Source organism: Drosophila pseudoobscura, chromosome X (genome assembly GCF_009870125.1).
Source record: "Drosophila pseudoobscura strain MV-25-SWS-2005 chromosome X, UCI_Dpse_MV25, whole genome shotgun sequence".
Taxonomy (NCBI): domain Eukaryota; kingdom Metazoa; phylum Arthropoda; class Insecta; order Diptera; family Drosophilidae; genus Drosophila; species Drosophila pseudoobscura.
Genome location: NC_046683.1, coordinates 67,330,754 through 67,348,357, shown reverse-complemented (window position 1 = coordinate 67,348,357; position 17,604 = coordinate 67,330,754). Strand labels below are relative to the sequence as shown.

The window sequence follows — 17,604 nt, the reverse complement described above, 5'->3', positions numbered from 1 at the left end:
ATGTGACCGCAAATCTATAGACTGTAGTCTAATGAATCTTGAATAATTTGAGCTCAGTTCAGGTATATTTTGAAAATGAGACAGTATAGTTTGGTATATTTCTGTGGGTTAGATCTGGCTTTTTTTAAAGCCCAACTGCGGCTTTTTCCATCTCTTTTAATGTTGCCACCGGTTAGAAAAAAAGTGTGAATATGTGGCAGTTTTATTATTTTATTTTGAAATTATATATATATATTATAATTTTGTTTAAATTGTAACATGTTTACCGTTTTTTCCGTCAACAAAATCTCGAGCGCTAAGAAAAACAGAATTAGCGAAATTTTGGAATACCTAAAAGTTGAAAATATTCAGAAATTGATTGAGAAAATTGCGATAGATTATTTTGTACGAATTCAAATCTAAAGATAATTCCGGAGAGCTACATTAGTTAATGGAACTACTGTAAAAAAAAACATTTTAAATTTCACAGAGCTAATAAAAAAGTTGTAAAACTATTAATTAGGCTAAGCTTTTTTTCGCTATCCTCAAGTTAAACCAGCTTTTTTTCCAGTTGAAAATCTGGCAGCACTGTTCAGACGGTATATTTGATCGATTTGCCCGCGGTCACACTGCTCGAACTAGTTCATTTTAATTTTTTTCGCAACGCAACGGGGCTGGCAAATTTTACTTGTTAAAATTAAGTAAGAAGTGTATAACAATTAAGAGAGCAGTGTCAAAAACAATACCAAATGCCAATACGCAACGAAATGTGATGTTTGCTGAGCTTAGCAGACGCTCAGCGACCGAGAAACCTGTGCAAAATTCCTGACCCCAGAGCGCGTCACCGAGGAAAAAAGTTCACCAAAGCAGAGAGGCGCAGAGCTAGCAGAAGCTGAAGCAGGCGCAGCGCTGCTGAAGACGTTGGAATTTGTGGTGTTGTTGCTGTGGAAGCCGATGCTCAGTCGACGCCGACTGCGACGCCGACTTCCAGCAATAACGGTAGAGAGCCAACAACAAATGACAAAGTGAAACTGACTGCGCTGTACCAACAAAAACAACAACTACAACACGAGAAAAAAAGAAAAGAGCAGAACTGTGATCTCTCGGTTAGAGGTGGGGGGCAATTGTTCAATTGGCTGTGCTTGAAAAATAAATTTAGTCTACTTAAAACGCGTATTTGCGGGCATTGCGAATCGTTTGTTTGGCCAGCGACTGAAAAATCAATTCTTCAAATTGCCTTTGGGGGCCACCAAGCAGCAGTTGTTTGTTTGCTAGGCCCAACCCAAAAACAATATTCAAGAGCGGAGCGAAGAGTGACGACAAGAAGAAGCAGCGCAGTCAACGCAGCCGGATTTGCAAATAATAGAGGTATGTGTGTGTTAGTACGTGTGTGTGTATACATGCGTATCGCTAAGATACAAAGATTTTGTTAAAAAAAGACACTGCCTAATCTCCAATCGCCTCCGCTTCCGATGCTCACTCTCTTGTGACATTTAGAAATCAATTTGGTTGCTCTCTCTCTCTCTGCAGCAGCAGCCGACTGCGACGCCAGCAGCATTTTCGCATGACGTCGACAGCAGCAGCAGATCGTGCTGAGCAGGCCGGCAAGTTTTTAGTTTGAATGAATTGCAGCTGATTTTACACCTTAAATTTTATCGGGCCAAATAAAAAGCCCCTACCCTCCCCCTTTGTGTTGTTAATCATTGTCAGTCAAACATACCATATCTAATCGTTCAAATGGAAAAAATTTAAGGTAATATAACAACAAAATTACGAAAGCCAGTGTTCGCGGGGCCACATCCCTCTTTGAAGTTGTGTTTGTTGATGTTTATTTATAAATAGAAAATTGCGTATGCAATGCTAAACAGTTATAGTCGCTCTCCCGCTGCCACGCTATCTGGTGCTCTCTCTCTGTCTGTGAACATAGCTAACAAGTCGCTGTCGTGGATTGTTGTTGTCATCCAACAATATTATCTCATTTTTCTATAACTTACGTATCCATAAATATTCTCGCGCTCTGACTGCGGCGGCGGGCGCACGCAAATTGCTGAACAGTGACGCCCGACCATAGACGGTGGAACGCTGGCGTCGCTGTCAGTCGTCGTTTTGCCCAAAAAGTACACGGTAAAGCTTATAAGCCAAAGCTAAATCCATATCCGCGGCACGTTGTTGTCTGAGCTTCCTGCCCACCCAGCCACCCACTGCCCGCCTGGCTTCGTCACGCTTTCGGGCGCCCGTGAGATGATTCACGTTTTGTGCCGTAACAACGCCCCACCGCTTATCCCCATACTCCACCGCCATCTGTCGGCTATCCCATCCCTGCCCATCTCCAACACCCACTTCCCACTCCCACACGCACAGCCATTCACCTACTTTTGTACCAGCTAAATGGTCTCCCCTCCACTCTACTCCACCCACCCCTACGCTGGCTGGCTGTCCTCTAGCTGCTCTCTGACTTCACTTCATCCATTCTCCACACAGAAAATGTTGCCCTTCGTCGCTTTTTGCGACTGTTGCTGCTGCTTCCTCTTGCATCTTTAGTGCGCGCGCGCAATGAATAATTTGAGTTTAGTTGAAAGGCGGAAAGGAAATGTGAGATTTGGCGGGAACAGAACATCACCCAACTGAACCATTTTTATGGCCCTGCATCCTTGAGAACCCTCTGCTATCCTTCCCACACATAAATAATTAATGTAATTTACCAAATACTGCAGCTAAAGTACATATTTTCCACATCTTGATTTTATTGCAGCTGCTGCAACAACTTAAAAAAATCCAGAAATGGCCTACCGCAAGCCGAGCGATCTGGATGGCTTCATCCAGCTGATGCCCAAGGCGGATATGCGGGTGAAGGTGGCACTGGCCGAGGATCTGGTCACATTCCTGAGCGACGACACAAACTCTATTGTGTGCACAGACATGGGCTTCCTCATCGACGGCCTGATGCCGTGGCTGACGGGCAGCCACTTCAAGATAGCACAAAAATCGCTGGAGGCCTTCTCGGAGCTGATCAAGCGGCTGGGCAGCGACTTTAATGCATACACGGCGACTGTGTTGCCACATGTGATTGATCGCCTTGGCGACAGTCGAGACACGGTGCGCGAGAAGGCCCAGCTATTGTTGCGTGATCTGATGGAGCACAAAGTGCAGTCCCCTCAGGGGTTGATCGATAAACTGGCCGTTAGTTGCTTTAAGCACAAGAACGCAAAGGTTCGCGAGGAGTTCCTGCAGACGATAGTAAATGCCCTGCACGAGTACGGCACACAGCAGCTGAGTGTGCGCACGTACATACCGCCCGTGTGCGCCCTGCTCGGCGATCCCACGGTGAATGTGCGGGAGTCGGCCATACAAACGCTGGTGGAGATTTACAAGCACGTGGGAGATCGCCTGCGGCCGGACCTGCGGAAGATGGAGGATATGCCTGCCGCCAAGCTGGCTCTACTCGAGCAGAAGTTCGATCAGGCCAAGCAAGAGGGCCTGTTAATGCCCTCCGCAGTGAAGAACGGCAATGGCAACGGCGTGGGACTCGATGAAGCCGACAACAGAGAGACTGCGAGAGAGAGGCCTCCGACCAGAATAGTGAAGCGGCAACTTTATTCGGCCGCTGTTTCCAGCCTGAGGCAAAAGCCTAGCGGACCGAGCGATGCCGGAGATGCGGGAGCTGTCACAATGGATATCTTCGAGGCAAGCTTTGAGGTGGTGCCACAACTGACGATCTTCCATGCCAAGGATATGGATGATGCATATAAGCAGATTCTGGTGGTTATCAGCGATAAAAACTGCGACTGGGAGAAGCGCGTCGATGCCCTTAAGAAAATTCGCGCCCTGCTGCTAATGAACTACCACACACAGCCGCAGTTTGTGGCTGTTCAGCTAAAGGAGTTGGCCCTGGGCTTCCTGGACATCGTAAAAGAGGAGCTGCGCTCGCAGGTCATACGCGAGGCTTGCATCACCATTGCCTACATGTCGAAGACGTTGCGCAACAAGTTGGACGGCTTCTGTTGGAGCATATTGGAGCAGCTTATCAATCTGATACAGAACAGTGCCAAGGTCATTGCCTCGGCCTCGACGCTGGCTCTCAAGTACATCATCAAGTACACGCACTCGCCAAAGCTGCTGAAGATCTACACCGACACGCTGCAGCAGTCTAAGTCGAAGGACATCAGGTCGTCGCTCTGCGAGCTGATGGTCCTGCTCTTCGAGGAATGGCAAACGAAGGCCCTTGAGCGACATGCCACCATATTGAGGGACGTCCTGAAGAAGACCCTTGGGGATGCAGACAGCGAGGCCCGTAGGCATTCCAGACGCGCCTACTGGGCCTTCCGGAGACATTTCCCCGATCTGGCCGATCAGATCTACGGCAACCTGGACATTGCCGGTCAGCGAGCATTGGAAAGGGAAAGAGGAGATGGTGGCAGCGGCGGCCTAGCCGGCTTAGCTCCATCTCAACCGGAAACAAGACGGACGGTGTCGCGCCTTGGACGGACTCCGGGCGTACTGCAGAAGCCAACGCCCAGCATGCGATCCATCTCTGCTGTGGACACTGCGGCTGCACAGCGGGCTAAGGCCCGGGCCCAGTACACGCTCTACTCGCGCCAGAAGAAGCCAGTGGGTGCAACGAACTCGACTAACGCGACCCAATCCCAGGGGGGTTTTGGAGGGGCGAGTAGTGGATCCCTGCCACGACCTCGCCTAAACTCCAACAGTAGCAGCCACACAATTGTAACGCCTGGCACGATTACTCCGCGCACACGGGGACGCGCAGGAGTATCGCAATCACAGCCAGGATCCCGCTCCACCTCGCCCAGCACAAAGCTGCGAGACCAGTTTGGAGTGGGCAGTTACTACAGAGGTGCGACTGGAGCCATACCCAAGAAGGCTTCCGGGATTCCTAGGAGCACGGCCAGCTCCAGGGAAACAAGTCCCACACGATTGGCTGGTGGCAGCGGCGGTGGCCTAATGAAACGCAGCATGTACTCCACAGGATCAGGCGCACGACGAACGCCCGAGCGAAACAACCCTGTGCGTCCCTCGGCAGCGGCTCGACTGCTGGCCCAATCTCGCGAGGCAGAGCATACGCTAGGCGTGGGAGGAGTCGACGGCAGTGAGGGGCAGGCGGACTTTGTCTCCGGAGACTACATGCGGAGCGGGGGCATGAGGATGGGACGAAAACTAATGGGACGCGACGAATCCGCGGATGACATTGATTCGGAGGCCAGTTCCGTGTGCTCCGAGCGGTCATTCGACTCCAGCTACACGCGGGGCAATAAGTCAAGCTATTCACTGAGTGGATCCCACACCCGCCTGGATTGGAGTGCCCAAAGGGCTCCGCTTGACGACATTGAGACGATTATCCAGTACTGCGCATCCACCCACTGGTCTGAGAGGAAGGACGGCCTGATCAGCCTCACGCAGTATCTGGCCGATGGCAAGGAGCTCTCGCATCAGCAGCTGCAGTGCGTCCTGGACATGTTCCGCAAAATGTTCATGGACACTCACACGAAGGTGTACTCCCTGTTCCTCGATACCGTCACAGAGCTAATTCTCGTGCATGCACACGAGCTGCACGACTGGCTGTTCATTCTCCTCACACGGCTGTTCAACAAGCTCGGCACGGACCTGCTCAATTCGATGCATAGCAAAATATGGAAGACCCTGCAAGTGGTCCACGAGTACTTCCCTACGCAGCTGCAGCTGAAGGAGCTGTTCCGCATCATCTCGGACTCTACTCAGACACCGACTACCAAGACACGCATTGCCATTTTAAAGTTCCTCACGGATCTGGCCAATACCTACGGCAAGAGCAGCGACTTTCCCAGCGACCAGAGCCAATCCTGCGAGCGGACTGTTCTCAAGCTGGCCCAACTGTCGGCGGACCAGAAGTCCATCGAGCTGCGCTCCCAGGCTAGGTGCTGCCTGGTAGCCCTCTACCACCTTAATACCCCAGAGATGACAAAGCTTTTGGCCAATCTGCCCAAGGGGTACCAGGACTCGGCCCGCTCTTGCATCCAGTCGCATATGCGGCGGCAGAGCAGCGTCAACTCTGGTGCCAATTCCCCCAACAGCTCCCCCCTGAGCAGTAGCAGTCCAAAGCCTCTGCAGAGCCCGTCGGTGGGTCCGTTCGCCTCTCTCCAGAGCCATCAACTCAACTTGAGCTCAACTAGTCCCCGCAGCCGGCAGTCATCGGTGGAGCAGGAGCTGCTCTACACCTCGGAGCTGGAGGTGCAACACAACATCCAGAAGACGTCCGAGGAGATCCGTCACTGCTTTGGCGGCCAATATAACTCGCTGGCACCCAATGGCTTCAACGGACATCTGCAGTACCACGAGCAGGCTCAGCAGGACTCGTGTGCCTCCCTGTCTTCCAACTCCAAGACGCAATCGTCGGCCAACACCACACAATCGAACACCCCAGAGTCGGCAACCATGCGGCTTGACCAGCTAGACAGGGGCGTCATGACACAATCGACGATGGCCAAGTCCCCTCTCCCCACTGGCGATCCCAAGTTGATTGTCTCAATCAGCAGGGCAGAAAACGGCGAGCTGATCCTGCCCGGCGATCTTCTGGAGAGCGAGGTGGTGTCCGTGGCCCTGACCCTCACTAAGGACCAGCCGGTGGAGCACCTGCAGATGTGGCTTACAAATTTGGGAATCTGTATCAAGGGTGGCAACTGTGAGCTGCCAAACAAACACTTCAGATCGGTAATGCGTATGCTGCTCCACATCCTGGAAGCGGAGCACACGGATGTGGTGACCGCTTCCCTGCATGTGCTCAGCAAGATCATGCGGAGCAACTCGATGCGGCACAACTGGATGCACTTCCTCGAGCTGATACTGCTGAAGGTCATCCATTGCTACCAGCACAGCAAGGAAGCTAGTCGGGAGATCGACGGCATGATAGTACGAATAGCCCCATGCCTGCCGCTCGACTTGACAATCAACATAGTGAATCCGGTTATTGCCACGGGCGAGTTTCCCACCAACTTGTGCGCCATTAAGATCCTGCTGGAGGTGACCGAGCACTATGGCGCGAATATCACAGACGCCCATCTGGATGTTGTGTTTCCCAATTTGGCGCGATGCACGGACGATCAGGAGTCTATGGTGCGTAAGGCAGCGGTCTTTTGCATCGTGAAGCTGTACATTGTGCTTGGCGAGGAGAAGGTTAAGCCCAAGCTGACGGCGCTGAACCCTAGCAAGCGGCGGCTGCTTAACGTCTACATTGAGAAGCAGAGAAATTCAAGCGGCGGTGGCAGCTCCACCAAGAACTCCTCGGCGGCCTCATCCTCATGATTGCAGGCGCGCTCGCCGGCCCGGCACCACAAAGACACTGACGCAACGCCGTCACTTAGCATACGCAAGCAGTGAAGGACGAGGGAAACGATTTAATGATATATAACTAATGATATAACAAATTATTTATAACTCTAATTCTTACTGAAAATGATATATGAGTATATTTATTGTAAAAGAATGCAAAAAAACCCCTTTAAAATTGTCAACAGATCAAACAATTATATTATATAATGATAAATCAAACCCCAATTGTACTAATATGAAATATAAGAAGAAAGATCTATAGTCAACTGTCATGCTAATGCTAACTCTGTGCTTCTCCCACGTTTCCGACTATATACACCTCGACTAAATTGTTTATAAAATGATTTACAATGGCTTTTCCTAATATGCTTTGTATTGTATTTAGTTCCATAAATTCTCGTGTCCTTGCTTCATTTCTGCTCAACTGATTCTAATTAATTTACGATTATACTACTGTTTTCACAACTGAACTATTTTTGTAATTAATTTAAAAACACAACACGAACACAAACAAGAACAACAATAAACGATTCTAGGTTATGTAATAATATTTATAAATTAATTAAACAATAAAACAGTTAAACCGAATTGCCACCAATCCCCGAAATACTATATATACTCGTACAAAATAAAGTACAAGGACCTTAGTATTTTGTTTACCAACATCCTTTTGCTAATCATTTTTTGTGTAATTTATTTCATAAAATTCAAACTTTCAAATATTTATTTACACTCGGACTTAATTATACTAAATACTTGTGTTCTTATTCCTCCACTGCTTTTGTTGAAGGTGCCGATTTTACATTTGGGACGGGGGGGTTGATTGTGTCCACGATACAAGGTTTACTTTCTTTTTATACCCGATACTCAATACTGATACCCGATAATACATATTCTTGAGTCCGATACAGGCATGTTTGGTGTCTGTCCATCCGCAAAAAAACGCAGAATCATAGAAAATTACCATATCTACCAGATTATCGAATCTGGCTTAGATCAAATCATTGTCATACTCATAAGAAACAAATTAAACTGCAGTTGCTACGCAGCGCCTTCTATGCGCTTCCTCATTTTCTCTCCCTCTTTCTCTCTCTCACACGCTCTTTCTCGTGCAGTGTACGCCGTCTGGCGGAGGGGAGCGATACGTTCGGTCGTTAGATATGTATGTTCGGTCATTATTTTTGCGAACAGCGACTGACCACAAGACAGAAAGAGAAAGAAAGCATGCGACAGTTACTGGCTCCGATATCAATAAATGTAGAGGTTATATATAATTATATATGTATGTATGTATATATTTATTTTTTGGGTAAGCGTCTTCAAAATTTTAATAGTCCCTAATTCTAACGGAAAGGACAAAGGCTTCGACAAAGGAGACAAAAAGGAACTAGTACATGAGGTTGAGATTTAACTGTGTTTGCCGTCTTATAAAAAGGCAAAATTTGTACTAATAAATCTGTAAATCTGCTCTAAAATCCAATCCTCGAGGGATGGGAGAAAGCTCATTTGAGTTATTTTTAGATCGTTTCCCCGATTCAGAAAGTTTAAAAATATTGATGTTTAGTTTTAATTGTTGGGAATATTAGCATTAGGTTTTGAAGCATTTAATAGCCTGAAAATTTTGCACACCACCCTTAAGAAAAGGATATTAAAGATTAATGAATTATTATTAATATTAATAATTACGATAATTACGTTTCACATTTTAACGTGCACATCATGTAGCCAATTAGCCATTAGCTAACCTTGTAGAAAATGGATTCATAAATCGGATAAAGCTATGTGTTCAGGGCTGAGGGTCCTAGCTAGCTAGTAATTCGGTTTAATATCAAAATCGAGGAATATGATTTCCATGATGGACAAAGAACGATTAACCCGTTGTAAGCCAGTGGGTATTGAAATACACTCCGCTAAAATTATGCAATTTGAAGAATTTAAACGCAGTTCAGATGAAACATATCGTGGTAATTTTTTTTTTAAGTAAAAAGATTGGATGGGTATACAAGAAGTATTTACATGCAGAACTATTATCCACAGTTTAACAGTTGTTTTCCTGCTTAAATAGAGGGCTGTTTAGTGGGTTAATTCTCTGGCGTACCTTCAGCCGGCCTTATTTTTACCTTTTTTGCTTAAACATATTTTAAATCTAATATAATAAAAGTGACTACTAACGAATTGGGCAATCTAGTGAAAAATTGATTAATTTATAGCATATAATCTATTTTTCGGTGCTTCCTGCCTTTGGCCCCACAACAACACTCTTTCTCGGGCCGCAAAAAATGTAAACAACATAAAAATAAATACTTATGTACATATATATAAATATATGTACGTTAATAATGAGAACTAGCTACAAGAAAAATCGTCCCTTCGATTTTAAACTAATTAATCTAGTTGAGCCCCATCCGGTGCTTTACAGGCGCTCGGGTCTCTCAACATACGATGCCATGAAGGCCAAAACGGATATCTGGACACAAATAGCAAAGATCATGGGCTGCGATGGTAAGGTCAAAGAGGTCCTTTTGACATCTACATTAAATCCAATTAATTCCTATAGTTGACTTTTGCCTGATGCGCTGGAATAATCTGCACTACCAGTTTCGCAAGGAATTTCGGCGGGCGGACACCAAGGGATCAAGTTGGCCATACCTTGAACGCCTGCGCTTTCTGGCAAATATCCGACCTGGTGGTGCAAAGAGCAAGGCCAACGCTGAAGATTCCACCACCATTCCATCACCAGACAAAACGATGTCGACTCAAGAGAATGAAGGTTCGCCATCGGAAGCACCAATAGTGGTGTGGGAGGAGTACAATGATGGCAGCGGAATTGACCTCGAAAATTCGTATATCATCGAAGAGATCATTGAGGAAGCAAGCGATGAAGTCATGCATGAGGAGATCATATATGAAGATATTGAGGAGCATAAAATCAACAGCTCTGAATCTGATAAGCAGCAGATGGTCGGCTCCCCCATTTGCCCAAGAAGCTATTTCTTTAAAATGGACGAGATCCTCGACCAGTTCAAGCAACCCCAGCGACAACGAGCTGAGCGCCGGATCATGGCCTTCCTGCTTAAGTGTCAGCTCCGTTCATTGCACAATCAGCCCGTGGATGATTTGGTTATTTAGTTTATAGGCTTTCACATATTCTCAACTTTAGCCAAAAAAAGAACAGACTAAACAGAAACACTAAAATTACACCTTGCATTTGTCCAGATCCAGCCAGGCCACCTTTGGCTTTGTGATGAACTGTTCCCGGGGCAAGCTGTCCAGCATGACGGCTTGCTGGCGCACATATTTAACGAGTCTCTCAATCTGCGCATAGTCATCGCAGTTCATCTCGAAGAAGCGTCGCCACAGGGCGCCGGCCAGCACGCGGTCGTCCGACATGATACCCTCGTCGTAGGCAATGAGTGCGGCCTGAAATTGCTCCGATAGCGTCTCGATTTGTTGCCTTGTTCGGGAGGGATTGTGTGCCTGGAAAAGATCAAGGCATTTAGCAGGGATTGAAGAAGTTTATTAGCGCCCGCCAACTTACTCCCAACTTCTTGGCACGGGTGTTTACATCTCCCCACATTGCCTCCACGATGCAGTTGCGCAGAAAGCGTCCATCCTCGCCGGTCTCCGAGCCCTCGGCCATGGAGCGCATCAAGAGCAGCCAGACGTGCAGCTCTGTGACCAGGAACCACGAGTTGAACGTGTTGGGCAGACTGAAGTCACGAAAGAAGGCGACATAGTTGATCTTATCCGCCACGCTCTCATACAACAGATGACTGGTTACCTTGAGGCGCTGCCATTGAAAAACGTAGCCATAGCTATAGGTCTATAATTTAGTGGAGCACGGCACCACTTACCGCCTTTGTGTTGGGTGTGAAGCCCACTTTGTTCATTACTCTCTTGAGAATCCCGTGGTCGGCTGGAGGTTCTGGTGTCGTCGGCTTTGTTTTATCCGCACTGTCCATTACCCTGGCGGACGAGCACAGACGGCAGGACTGAGAATATACGACTGAACAACCTGCAGTCTGTTTAAAAGGCTGACCTACCTGAGGAATAATAAGAGATTCAAGTTATTACTGTGTTTATATAAGACATGCACGGCAGTGCATTCAAATATTAGTTTTGTGAATAAATAAGGTAATTTTACATATATGGTCTTACCAAGTGGATTTTGGATATGCCGGTGGCCAGCCTTGCAACTGCCCGAGTGCACTGCATATTTAAATATCTCTAAAATTGACTAAAACAAATTCGTTTATACAAATTATTAGTGGCACGCGACAACAGCTGGTCGAATGGAGCTGCCAACTTGATTGAAATAAGTCCTCACTTAAGCAGCTGTGTTGGTGAAATGTGGAACTTGTTGTAATTAAATATTAATTTTAAATTAACTATAAGCAATAGCGAAATATGCTGCGTTTGGGTGGTAAACAAATGTGCCGACAGGGTGCCTGGGTATTGCCACGCGTTTCGTGCCTGCCCTGCAGCAGAAATATTTTACAAACGGCCACGAGAAAGATGACACAACAGCGTTCGCCGGTAGATTTTACCACAAGCATTCGTAAGGATCCCAAGGAAAAGGACAAGATCACAGCTCTTGGCTGGTTCCTGCTGGTGGGGTGACGGTGGCAGTCTTCAAATTATATTGTTTTAACCAATTCCTATTTCTTAGCTCATACCCGCTACCACATTTGGCCTGGGCTGCTGGCAGGTAAAGCGCAAAATCTGGAAGGAGCAGCTAATTAAGGATTTGCACGAGCAGCTAAATGTGAAACCAGTAGATCTCCCCGAAAAGTACACTCCCCATCAATTTTCCATGTGTTCCTTGTTTTAAAATTGCATTCCTTTTAGTCTAAATGATTTGTCCCACATGGAATATCGCCTAGTCAATGTGCGTGGACGGTTCCTTCACGACAAGGAGATGCGCATGGGACCGCGATCACTCATACGCCCCGACGGTGGGGAGACACAGGGTGGTTTATTCTCGCAGCGTGACGCCGGCAATGGTTACTTGATTGTAACTCCTTTTCAGCTGTCGGACAGAGAGTAAGTTGCTCTCAGCGCTATCTTCGATGAATCCTCATCATTTGTACCTCTTTACAGTGACATTGTGCTAATCAATCGTGGCTGGGTGTCCCGCAAGCATGTGGATCCGGAGTCACGCACCCTGGCGCAGGATCAGTCGGAAGTGGAGCTCACGGCTGTGGTCCGTCAGGGGGAATCGCGACCTCAGTTCACGCCCGACCACAAGGGCGTAAATATGTACCTGTACCGCGACTTGCCACGCATGTGCGCGGCCACAGGGGCTGCCCCAGTATTCCTGGATGCCATCTACGATCCCCAAGGTATACGGAACGGTCCAATCGGTGGCCAGACCCGCATCACCCTGCGTAACGATCACATGTCGTATTTGGTGACCTGGTTCAGCCTGTCAGCAGCTACCTCGTTCTTGTGGTACCGACAGATCGTCAAGCGATTACCGTTTTAAGTGGAATGAAACACAATTATTTTTATTTTTATAAAATTTACATGCTCTCGTGTAAATGCCTTTGATTTTAATGAGCCATATGCAGAATGTGCATATGCTGTACGGTTTAATATTGCAACTGCCGATCCTCGAGTGGGGGATCGACGTGGTAATAGGAATACAATTACGGTTCAAGGGAGTGCTTACGCTGGCAACAGGAAGTGTAGACGTATACCTCCTTTTGGGCGTTCCTAGCAGAATACTTTAACTATATAAAAAAACACACACATCTAGATACAGATACAAATACGGTTACGGGATATTTACAAATTAGTCGAGTAAATACTGGAAACTTTAAGTGTAAATGCCATAGTCGTCGTAGCTTCGTCGCCCGCCTCATTCGCCTACAGCTGTGGTACAATGCCCCAGGAGCGGAGCAGGCCGGACCGCTGATACTTCTTGCCAATGGTCTGGACATGGAAACCGATCTGGTGCAGTCGCTCGTGATCCAGGATCTTTCGTCCGTCAAAGATATAGGCCGGCTTCATCATCGACTGGTAGATGCGCTGGAAATCCAAGTCCACGAATTCGTCCCACTCGGTGCAGATGACGAGGGCGTGTGTGGCCCGCACAGCGCTGTACGGATCGCTGTGGATTTGAACCGCCTTCTTGACGTTCTCCGGCGACTCCGTGACGCTTGGGTGCGTCAGGTCATCGATTATCTGCTCGGGCTCCACTTTGGGGTCGTAAATGTCCAGCTTGGCACCCTCCTCTAGCAGCGTCTGGCACACGGTTATGGCCGCCGTTTCCCGAGTATCGCCCGTGTTCTTCTTGAAGGCAAAGCCCAAGATGGCAATCCGCTTGTCCGACACCGTGTTGAACAGGCTCTCGATGATCTTCTGGGAGAAGCGGCGCTTCTGGTAGTCGTTCATGTCGATGACCTGCTGCCAGTAGGTCGCCACCTCCGGCAGATTCAGATTCTCGCAAATGTAGATCAAGTTTAGTATGTCCTTTTGGAAGCAGCTGCCACCGAATCCCACCGATGCCTGCAGGAACTTCGAGCCAATGCGCGAGTCCAGGCCCACGGCCCGAGCCACCTCCGAGACATCGGCCCCGGTGGCCTCGCACACGGCCGACAGCGAGTTGATGCTGGAGATGCGCTGAGCAAGGAAAGCATTCGCCGCCAGTTTGGACAATTCGCTGCTCCAGGTATTCGTTGTGAGGATGTGCTGCTTGGGTATCCAATGCTCGTAGATCCAGGATAGCTTGGCCACGGCTTCATGGCCCTCTGTCGTCTCCTCTCCACCGATCAGCACCCGATCCGCATTCAACAGATCGTTAATGGCCGTTCCCTCCGCAAGGAATTCCGGATTGGACAGGATGTCATAGTGGATGCCCGGCTTCTGGTTTGCCCTGAGTATATGCATAATGCTCTCCGCCGCTCTCACGGGCACCGTGCTCTTTTCCACCACAATCTTGTTAGATTGCGCTATTTCGGCAATCATTCTTGCGGCACTCTCCACATACTTAAGATCCGCTGCGCGTCCTGCATAGATATTGAAATAGTGTTAGATGGTCGGTCGGTGATTGAGTGATTGACGATCAATTTATGTATTACCTTTGCCATTGCCGGAAACTTTTGTGGGCGTATTCACCGATATGAAGATGAGGTCCGCTTCCTTGATGGCCGTTTCAATGTCCGTGGAGAAGAACAGATTCACATTGCGGCACTTCTTTACTACCTCATCCAGACCAGGCTGTGAACAAAATGGAAAGAGAAATGTCATTCAAATATGTAAACATACATATTTGTAACATGTGGTTGGTTGCCCCAGTTCTGTGGCTTATAATCCCAGTCACGATCTATCCCTCCCTGACGTTCTACATTTGGCCGATGATAAGATTAAATACCTTTCTATATATTGTGTTTTGTGTACGTGGTGGTACCTTATCCAAAAATGTATGTGCGTTTCCTAGGAAACACCCATTCTATCAATCAAGTTCTAGTTCTGTTCACGTGCTGAAATGGCCTTTTTATGCGATTAAATTAAAAATTAACAGTGTCTTGCCTCAATGAGATCTCAAGCTTATGTAATCCCCTTTTATTCAGCTTTTTGAAACCAGATTTATATCCATTTTTGTTCTCGTGCGGAATGTTCATTGAACTCGGATACATTTCAGATACAGATTTCTGGGGGAAAGCAGGTGTTAATTTAATAAATGGGAATCTCGGGAATACACAAAATATACAACAATATGTATGTAAAAAGATATTTCTGCTATATTAGGGCCCAAATTTTGTTGGAGAGTGCCGTCTGGAAAGGAAATGAATACAATTTCTTATCAAAAAGTCATTAGTCTCTTCACTGATAAGTTTTTTTTTTGCAATGTTGTGACAAATTAGCAAAATGCGGAAACCAAGGGAATACATGTTCATGTTCATACATATGTACATACATGGCTGAGTTCAAAAAATTTAAAACAATGGGCAGGAACCAATTATGCAAATGCAAAACACTGCAAAAGTAGGATGGATGTTAATGTCGATGTCAATGGGCTGTGTTGGTGTTGACAAGGCCGCATCGATAGTTGCAGCAAGCTTGCACCGCCTCTGTTTATATGGTGGTGACGTTGACGACGATGATGATGCAATCCACGTTAAGTGAATATCAATAAAAGAATAAAGAATTGTGTGCTTTAAACGGAACTTGGCAACATCTTCAGCCCCCACCCATCTTAAACGTTGAGGTTTCACTCACTGCTTGGAATTCATAGTGTAAATATTTTTATTTTTTCAACGATTCCTATGAACGTGTGGTAATTTCTCAGCTAAGACATATACATATATACATTTCCAGTGAATCCGCAGCAGAACCGTGATAGCACCCATTCCCTATTCCCCATTCCATTCCACATTCGTGCTTATCTGCCACTCTCTGGACAAGAGACTTTTGCTTTGGTAGACCCACAGATAAGAAGTTAAGAGCTCTTAGCGAATAGGGGCAGACGGAAGCCGCCAGGGCGGAAATGCGACAGTAAAGCGAGTGACTGCGTGTCTCAGGAATTGGGGACAACCCATGAAATTAATACTTCGAGAAGCTTACAAGAATATGGCTTCTCATCTGTGGAGGAAGCCCTGATAGAATTTACTGGACAGCAGGTCTGCGTAAAATCGATTCCCACGCTTGTTTTCCCGCCTCGTATACTAAACTCATTTCTGCTGCAATCATTTGCCACTTAGCGAATCATTTTCCCATTTATGAATGACTAATGTCTTGGAGAACACACTTGTGCCGCTCTGACCATTGACCTTGTTGTGGGGCCCAAGTGCGCCAAGCACCTGTACGATGGAGTGTGTCCAATGCTCAATGCCAAACACGCACTGGCCGTCCATTCAAATAGAGAGGAGAGTAGAGGGCTATACGAATCGTTTTGTATGGGAACTGGTTTTGGGAGGCGGAGACAGACAGCCACTTGAGCATGAGCGGTATGCGCGGTCAACGACGTCCCTTCTTTTCGATGGATCTCATGCGTTCTGATTGATGAATTGTTTGTTTAGGATTAGGCCATGGAAATTCCCCCCCTTCTCAGCCACAAGGGGCGCGATGAATAAACCATACTGATGCACACACACACATACAAATATACACAAGAATCCGCTATGTAGATACAAGAAACAGGAAGCCGATGAGAAGGGTGGAGAGGAGAGAAATCCACACACTAACCTCGTAAATGGGCAATTTATCCGAATTCCACTGTGCAATGCGCTCCACACTTTTATCCACAAGGGTTATAACAATATCGGGGCACTTGAGTGCCATTACCGCACATGTCGGACCGCCAACATAGCCAGCCCCAATACAGCAAACCTTCATTTTGCCGTGATTTTTTTGCTAATGTCCGTCTCGCACTTATTATCACAACTCTGTGGCGTTATTGTGTCGCGTTGTTTATGGGGGTGCAACGGCGCGCTCAACTGACTGTGGAATAAAGCTTGGAGCTTGGAGCTTGCTTGGCGCGGCAGTGAGCAATAAATGGAAAAACAACCAGTTTCATTACAAACAACCAACAAACAACCAATTACAAATTTATCGTTAAAATATACCGAAATATACCGTCTCATCTTAAAAATATACCGTAAATATACTGACGAATGCAAGTTCTATTATACATATCCCTTGAGTTTGATATTCCGTGGAATATTACTATCTAGATAGAATCCTCAGCACTGCCCACGTATTTTTATCCGACTAATGAATCAATTTTCTACTTGACTGGTTTATTTTAAATACTTGATTTTCTTGGACTTTGCCTAAGAAAACGTTTTAGCCAAAAAGTTAAAACAAAAAAAACGTAAGAGACTTTACGTTCCTATTGCTCAATTTTGATATTCCGTTGAATAATGCTGGCTAACTAAAACCCTCAGCCCTGCCCACATAGTTTTATCCTATTGATGAATACATTTTCTACAAGATTAACTAAATTGAAGTACTCCCATTTATTTTATTTTGACTAAAACAAGGTTTATGCAAAATGTCGAATGTTGAATGTCACGTCATTTCTTACTGGTAGCTTGTCAATCGGAGTATGGGCATTTGTATACCCTATTTTGTTAATTTCATATGAATATACTGGTTTTCTAAACTTCTTTTTAAAACGTTATTAATAAAGACCTTTTCTCAGATTGATATGTTTTAGACAAATTCATGCATATGATGAGTGTCTTGTATATGTATATATAACTCGATCCTGATACCCATTCTTGATCTCTGTAAGAAGACCATAAGCTGAAAAATATCGTTGGAATAGTTTTAAAGCACAGACTGACTAATTTCTGAATA

At 46.5% G+C, this 17,604-nt stretch overlaps 5 protein-coding genes and 1 long non-coding RNA gene across 8 annotated transcripts; 3 read left to right on the top strand and 3 right to left on the bottom strand.

The window, feature by feature from the left end:
• Window positions 1-589: 589 nt before the first annotated feature.
• Window positions 590-7,769, top strand: chb (chromosome bows). Of its 2 annotated transcripts, none has more exons than XM_015187050.2 (2): window positions 590-1,347; window positions 2,732-7,769. In XM_015187050.2, the coding sequence occupies exon 2, from the start codon at window positions 2,761-2,763 to the stop codon at window positions 7,270-7,272; it is 4,512 nt and encodes a 1,503-aa protein (XP_015042536.1). In that variant the 5' UTR covers window positions 590-1,347; window positions 2,732-2,760; the 3' UTR covers window positions 7,273-7,769. The 2 variants fall into 2 exon arrangements, with proteins under 2 accessions (XP_015042536.1, XP_001354179.1); XM_001354143.4 differs by lacking the exon at window positions 590-1,347 and adding an exon at window positions 1,622-1,732.
• Window positions 7,770-7,973: 204 nt separating this feature from the next.
• On the bottom strand, window positions 7,974-8,552 carry LOC117184808 (uncharacterized). The gene is made up of 2 exons (XR_004470281.1): window positions 8,313-8,552; window positions 7,974-8,223 (listed from the first exon to the last, which is right to left on the bottom strand). It is a non-coding gene; the product is annotated as an uncharacterized lncRNA (long non-coding RNA).
• Window positions 8,553-9,351: 799 nt separating this feature from the next.
• LOC4814031 (transcription factor Adf-1) lies at window positions 9,352-10,497 on the top strand. Of its 2 annotated transcripts, XM_015187051.2 has the most exons (3): window positions 9,352-9,580; window positions 9,719-9,801; window positions 9,857-10,497. In XM_015187051.2, coding segments are annotated over exons 1-3 (657 nt in total). In that variant the 5' UTR covers window positions 9,352-9,578; the 3' UTR covers window positions 10,429-10,497. The 2 variants fall into 2 exon arrangements, with proteins under 2 accessions (XP_015042537.1, XP_001354180.2); XM_001354144.4 differs by having other exon boundaries at window positions 9,352-9,801.
• Window positions 10,413-11,614, bottom strand: Uqcc1 (Ubiquinol-cytochrome c reductase complex assembly factor 1). Its single transcript, XM_001354145.4, has 4 exons — window positions 11,458-11,614; window positions 11,154-11,342; window positions 10,838-11,089; window positions 10,413-10,776 (listed from the first exon to the last, which is right to left on the bottom strand). Exons 1-4 carry the CDS (start codon window positions 11,512-11,514, stop codon window positions 10,495-10,497), a joined length of 780 nt encoding a protein of 259 aa, XP_001354181.1. The 5' UTR covers window positions 11,515-11,614; the 3' UTR covers window positions 10,413-10,494.
• Surf1 (surfeit locus protein 1) lies at window positions 11,614-12,840 on the top strand. The gene is made up of 4 exons (XM_001354146.4): window positions 11,614-11,910; window positions 11,969-12,090; window positions 12,148-12,342; window positions 12,400-12,840. The coding sequence occupies exons 1-4, from the start codon at window positions 11,707-11,709 to the stop codon at window positions 12,782-12,784; spliced, it is 906 nt and encodes a 301-aa protein (XP_001354182.4). The 5' UTR covers window positions 11,614-11,706; the 3' UTR covers window positions 12,785-12,840.
• sgl (UDP-glucose 6-dehydrogenase sgl) lies at window positions 12,804-16,838 on the bottom strand. Its single transcript, XM_001354147.4, has 3 exons — window positions 16,489-16,838; window positions 14,382-14,520; window positions 12,804-14,309 (listed from the first exon to the last, which is right to left on the bottom strand). The coding sequence occupies exons 1-3, from the start codon at window positions 16,636-16,638 to the stop codon at window positions 13,168-13,170; spliced, it is 1,431 nt and encodes a 476-aa protein (XP_001354183.1). The 5' UTR covers window positions 16,639-16,838; the 3' UTR covers window positions 12,804-13,167.
• Between the last annotated feature and the right edge of the window lie 766 nt (window positions 16,839-17,604).